The following is a 6,744-nucleotide window of genomic DNA, read 5'->3' as shown; positions in this document are numbered from 1 at the left end:
ATGAAAAAGTTTGCCAGAAGCTGGGAGAAATGTTTCCAAAACTTTTGGATTGCTTCTCAGAATATTGTAGAAAGCTTGCCAGAAGCATGGTAAAAGCATCCCAGAAGCAATTAGAAAGCATCTCTGAAACTTACATAATGATTCCAGAAGCTCGTAAGAAGCTACTAGATAGCGCCTCAGAAGCTTAACAGTTTCCAGAAAGCATCCCAGAAGCTAGAATAGAACATCCCAGAAGCTTTCAGAAAGCTTCCCAGAACATTTGGTGAAATTTCCTAGAAGCTTGTAGAAAGCTGTCCAGAGGTCTGTACAAAGCTTCCCAGAATTTTGTGAAAAGCTTCGTAGAATCTTGTCGAAAGCTTCTTAGAAGCTTGCAGAAAGCTTCCCAGAAGGTTGTAGAAAGCTTCCTAAACGGTAGTAGAAATCTTTCCAGAATGTTAAAAAAGCCTCCCAGAAGCTTGTGAAAAGCTTTCCAGAAGCATGTGTAAGCTTCCCAGAAGTTGTGGAAAGCTTCCCAGGAGCATGCAGAAAATTTTCCAAAAGCTTGCGAAAAGCTTCTCAGAATCTTCGAAAAGCTCCTTAGAAGCTGGCGGAAATCTTCCCAGAAGCTTGCGAAAAGCTTCCCAGAAGCTTGGGAAGGGATTCCTAGAAGCTTGCGGAAAGCTTCCAAGAAACTTGCGCAAAGTTTCCCAGAAACTTGCGAAAAGCTTCCCAGAAGCTTGCGGAAAGCTTCCAAGAAACTTGCGCAAAGCTTCTCAGAAGCTTGCGAAAAGTTTCCCAGAAGCTTGCGAAAAGCTTCCCAGAAGCTTGCGGAAAGCTTCCCAGAAGCTTGCGGAAAGCTTCTCAGAAGCTTGCGGAAAGCTTCCCAGAGGCTTGCGGAAAGCTTTCCAGAAGCTTGCGGAAAGCTTCCCAGAAGCTTGCGGAAAGCTTCCCAGAAGCTTGCGGAAAGCTTCCCAAAAGCTTGCGGAAAGCTTCCCAAAAGCTTGCGGAAAGCTTCAGAAGCTTACGGAAAGCTTCCCAGAAGCTTGCGGAAAGCTTCCCAGAAGCTTGCGGAAAGCTTCCCAGAAGCTTGCGGAAAGCTTCCCAGAAGCTTGCGGAAAGCTTCCCAGAAGCTTGCGGAAAGCTTCCCAGAAGCTTGCGGAAAGCTTCCCAGAAGCTTGCGGAAAGCTTCCCAGAAGCTTGCGGAAAGCTTCCCAGAAGCTTGCGGAAAGCTTCCCAGAAGCTTGCGGAAAGCTTCCCAGAAGCTTGCGGAAAGCTTCCCAGAAGCTTGCGGAAAGCTTCCCAGAAGCTTGCGGAAAGCTTCCCAGAAGCTTGCGGAAAGCTTCCCAGAAGCTTGCGGAAAGCTTCCCAGAAGCTTGCGGAAAGCTTCCCAGAAGCTTGCGGAAAGCTTCCCAGAAGCTTGCGGAAAGCTTCCCAGAAGCTTGCGGAAAGCTTCCCAGAAGCTTGCGGAAAGCTTCCCAGAAGCTTGCGGAAAGCTTCCCAGAAGCTTGCGGAAAGCTTCCCAGAAGCTTGCGGAAAGCTTCCCAGAAGCTTGCGGAAAGCTTCCCAGAAGCTTGCGGAAAGCTTCCCAGAAGCTTGCGGAAAGCTTCCCAGAAGCTTGCGGAAAGCTTTCCAGAAGCTTGCGGAAAGCTTCCCAGAAGCTTGCGGAAAGCTTCCCAGAAGCTTGCGGAAAGCTTCCCAGAAGCTTGCGGAAAGCTTCCCAGAAGCTTGCGGAAAGCTTCCCAGAAGCTTGCGGAAAGCTTCCCAGAAGCTTGCGGAAAGCTTCCCAGAAGCTTGCGGGAAGCTTCCCAGAAGCTTGCGGGAAGCTTCCCAGAAGCTCATAGCCTTTCAGAAGCTTGGGGAAAGCTGTCCAGAAGCTTGTAGAAAGGCAACTAGTAGCTTGGGGAAATCTTCACCGAGAAATATTTCTACTCATTGGCTGAGTTGACCCTACTCCGAAATTAAAAAAATCTTTGTTTTCTTACTCTAAAAGGGGAACTCATTGGCAATGGGTTGTCCCACTTTTAACTGAAGCTGAGTAAGAAAACAAAGGATTCTTCGATTTCTGAGTAGGACCAACTCAGCCACTGAGTAGAAATATTTCTCGATGTTCCCAGAAGCTTTTTAACAGCTTCCCAGAAGCTTACAGATAACTTTTCAGAAACTTGCGGAAAGCTTCACAGAGGCTAACAGAAAGCTTTCCAAAAGCTTGGGAAAAGCTTTCCAGAAGCTTGCGAACAGCTTCCAAGATGTTTGGAAAAAACTTTCAAGTAGATTGCAAAAACCTTCCCAGGAGAATGCGAAAAGCTTTCTGGAAGTTTTCGGAAAGCTTCGAAAATACTTGCAGAAAGCTACTCAGAAGCTTGCGGAGATCTTCTCAGAAGCTTGCGGAAATCTTCTCAGAAGCTAGCGGAGAGCTTCCCAGGAGCATGCGGATAGCTTCCCAAAAGCTTGCGGAAGGCTTCCCAGAAGCTCGCGGTAAGCTTCCGCGAGAAAAGCTTCGCAAATTTCAATCTCATTTGTAATATTTCATTCCTTCTAAATATTAAACTTACAAATATAGGACAGTCAGTCAATTTCATGTTGCGTTACATACCTGTAATGAAGAAGAAAATAGATAGATTTAGAAATAATTTCAAAACATTTTAGAATAATTTTAAGAAGTAGCTCAAAGAAATGATTAATTTGTTTACCCAAAGCCTGTTTTCCAGCGTAATTCTGTAATTACTGGGAGTGAGACACCCGTAAACCGTATGAGACATCCGTTAAGGGCACACAGTGGAATTTACGTGAAATTACACATTCCGAAGCAGAAATTATAAAACCAGAAGTAAAAAAATAGTAAATTGATTTTGAGATAATCAGATTGAAACAACATGGGACATGTACTAACGACTGCTAGTACTACGTGGGACTCTCGATTGATTGATTGATTTGTCTTTATTAAAGAGACTTTCAGCCCTTGGCTTTGGGACTCTCGATGTGAAATTATTGACGAAGGACCATCTATGAGCATTCCAGGTTCTGAAAGTTTGACAGTGAGATTCACGCAATCTCTCGCTCCTACATTGCGAATCACTCTAAATTTCGAGACACTGGGACACTCAATAAGTGCATGTGGGACACCCAATGAGGAGATTTGAATCATAGGACATCGATTCAGGAGGTAAATTTAATTGAAAGTAGAACAAAATATTCCGAAAATTAATTCTAGGTTACATAAAATGACCCTCAAAGGCTTCGGGTGAACTAAACCAATAAAGTGGGACACCCGCAAGAAAAAAAATCCAAAAATGAGACACTTGACCGATTATTATAATAAATTTTCGGTATAATTTTAATATCCTTTGTTTTGTGAATCATAACACTAAGCAGCACTGATAGAAACTCTAAAACAATTTGTCCATCTCACCGTTCTATGCTTTAAAATTGAGACTCCCACAATCAACAATTTGGTGAGACGTAAGTTGGTTATTTCTATCAATCATTGAACATTTCATAACAGCTTAGAGTAACTTCAAAGTTTAATTGAAACATTCTAATAGAAATATCCGATTAGGCTGCAAAACAGGTTCAGGTTCATCATCATCTGCAACACAGAGCAATACAATCAAACGATCAGTCCAGCAATGTCATCATAGTCCCGTTGTATAGGGCTTAATACGAATCAGGCTTCCAATGACAGATTGAACGACGTTTTTTGAACACTCATGGTCTAATGTGGCCGTCTCAATCCTAGCGTACTCGCAGAGTCAGAGCTATATAGGCACAACGTCTACATTTTCATCCAAGACAAGACCACAGCGAACCATCAAACCGCGAGGGGAAACGCTACTAATGTTGAATAATTGCGCTCGCTGGAAATTGATGCTTTTGCATTGGTTTGCTCTGGTTTATTGTTCCTGTCCGTTCGTGTATGCGGGATTACAGAACTCCGGTGGGGAACAGGTACCTTCACAACTCGCACCTCGGATGTGAGCCGATGCCAGAATGCTCGCGAAGATATTTGTTTTTAGGTTTTTATCGTCCACAGCGGATAGGATGGAAGAGGCAGAATGGGCCTTTATCAGGTCGAAGGTTCATCCACCAGGCAGGCCCATCATCATCATCATCGTTTAGGAGTCGGCTCGTTGTTGTTGCTGTTGGCAGAGGGGGACCCACAAACAATGACTTGCGCGCGTATCGACACTGTGTGTGTTTGTGTACCTGCGCTCTTTGGATTTAATTACCCACAATTAGAGGGAGCGCTAAAAGCTTCTACAAATAGAGCAGCAAATCGAAGTCGTTTAGGGGGTATCATTGGGTTCTTAAACGTTTGAACGCGTGATCTACCGACAGGTTGGATGAGGTTGCTTGATGGATGACTTTCGAATTCTGGAGCTGGATGGTTGACTGGGGTTGATGACGCATTCGAATGTTGGATTGGAGACAATGAACCAGCAGATCTACAAGATCGATATTCTAGGAGTCCTTCAATATCTCAAAGAGTTTGCACAATTTTATTGTTCCTAATCTTCTGATAAATCCACGTTCTCACTTTTCCATTTGCGTAGGAATCATTTTTAGTGTAGAAATATGATGTCCTGAGACTTAAACGATCGTTTAGTGAAAGATCGAGGTGGTGGGACCTTCAATATCTCAATGGTTTTTACTTACCAGAAACCTCTACAACTGATTCAAAATGCTTCTCGAAATATTTTGTTGGGTTTTAAGCGAGCATACAAACGACGGGCATGGTGTATTCACATAAGGAACTTTGATTTCTTTGAAAGACCTCAGTCCATTTAGCAGACCTCCACATTGATGACGCTAATCACTATTCTGTTCGTTTAACAAAAGTTGCGATCGTTTGCATCCGATTCTGGGACTTTCTCCCAAGAGCGAAACTTTTCCACGATCACCATATGCACGCCTAGAGAAAGATCATTAATCTTCAACCAGCGGCCTGCCAAACAACGAACGGTCGGTCATCGTCCAAATCTCGTTCGCGGCCCATGCTGTCGAACATCATCGATTCAAAAACATTAAAACTTTCAATAGCCAGTATATTTGGTGGCTAATCGTTTTCTCAAAACAGACACCACACATCACACGTCTGGTACGCGGGCGGAACCAGAGTGGCCGAAGGGGCGATAATTAATGATTGCGATGCGGAATGGGTCTATTACTGTCAAGCTCTGCCGAGGTCCGAGGCTTGGGGCCACAGCGCAATGGGAACGCGGGGTGGCAACACATTTTGTCTAATAGCTATTCATTGGGATTGCGGTGGACCACCTCGACCGGACCAGAGGGTTAATGATTCCTTTGTGATGGGGAACCTATTGATAGTGGTCGGGGTTTTTGGCCATGGGAATGGTCCAGGTGGCGATGCCGCGATCAGCTGCGAAGATCTGGCGTTAGCAAATTACACGGCAAATTTATTGAGAAGCTAACAACAGTACAACAAGCAGATGTGAATATCCTATGATTCTACGCATCCTTAAGACGTCCTACGTTAAGGTTGATCCAGAAGAATCTTCACCTTCGAACTTTTACATTTCTGAACCTGCGCCCACATCATTTCAGCCAAGAATACCACAAAAGACAACATCCACCCAACAGCCCCAACCATCCACAGCGGTTTAAAGTCACCAAACTCGATCAAGTACTCGCCTGGAGTCACCAATGGTTGGAACTGTTGCTCTCCCATGGCGTACTGATCGTAGATCTTGCGCCAGATACCAGTCTCGAATATCCAACTCAGCATGCGCTCGAACCTCTCCCGTAGCGGGTGACTCCTCGCAAAGCCGAAGCTCGTGGCGTACGGTGAAATACGTTCCGGCAGCAAGATCGCCAAGCGATCGTTTGTCACTGGGTTGTAGTTGATGTAGGAGTTGAAGAATGCTTCGGCGGATCCGCAGTAGTACAGCATTGCCATCTTTCCGATGTAGGATTCTTTGGAAGCGGTCACTATATGCATGTTGATCGCGGATCCGTAGGGCACCAAGACTTCGACTTCTGGGGCTCCCACTACAAACCGTTCACCGCGATTGATCAGGTCAGCCATGGTCCGAGGGTTGGGAGCGTACCGCAACGTGGTCATGTATTGGATTACCTTGACTTCGTAGCTGGCGGTGAGCAGGAATTCGATCAAGACTACAGCCAGCAGAAGCAAGTGCCACCGATCGAATCGGAACCAGAATCGCGCGATCAGGAAGATGAGAACGAAGATCCACACCTCCAGTTGGAAAGGTTTCGCAAACTGGATCATAATCAGGCGTTCGTGCCGTTTGGGGACCACCACGCAGACGGCGTCCCACTGCGGAAGGTACAGGCGATCTGCGGAGATCATCGGGCAAGCCAGTCGTCGGATGTTGAAGTCTACCGAAATGTCTAAGGCGGGGCATCGAGTGCCGGATTTGGGATCGAACACGTAGCGTACGGTGGCGTTTTGGTGAGCTGCGATCGACTCGATCAGCTGGGTATCTAGGCCTGCGAGTTTTTCGGAATGATCTTTGGACGTCCAGTGATAGGTGAAAGGGAATAGCTTTGTGTAGTGGACTGTGTAGACATATCCGTCGATATTGATGGGTGGATTTGGGTTGACGAGGTTTTCGATGGACTGGGGTTCATCGAAGGGTAGGTAGCTGTATGGAAACAGCGTGAGATTCATGTGGAGCGGATCGTAGACTGCGTGGATTGCTCTGGCAATTTTTAGGCGTCGTAGCAAAAGGGTTGAAGTTTGAATGGCTTTCGTTGAATCTGAGAAGTTCCGGTACATCAGTATCG

General features: G+C 45.7%; 1 protein-coding gene across 1 annotated transcript in view; it reads right to left on the bottom strand.

Moving 5' to 3' along the window:
- Positions 1-2,453: 2,453 nt before the first annotated feature.
- Positions 2,454-6,744, bottom strand: part of LOC109623129 (fringe glycosyltransferase) — a 193,130-nt gene continuing 188,839 nt past the window's right edge. The window contains exon 5 of the mRNA XM_062854192.1: positions 2,454-2,572. Within this exon, the coding sequence (XP_062710176.1) occupies positions 2,545-2,572 (28 nt within the window). The 3' untranslated portion in view covers positions 2,454-2,544. The remainder of the gene's footprint in view (positions 2,573-6,744) is intronic.

Source organism: Aedes albopictus, chromosome 2 (assembly GCF_035046485.1).
Source record: "Aedes albopictus strain Foshan chromosome 2, AalbF5, whole genome shotgun sequence".
Classification (NCBI taxonomy): domain Eukaryota; kingdom Metazoa; phylum Arthropoda; class Insecta; order Diptera; family Culicidae; genus Aedes; species Aedes albopictus.
The sequence above is the reverse complement of the archived record's forward strand: the minus strand, read 5'-3'. Positions and strand labels throughout refer to the sequence as shown.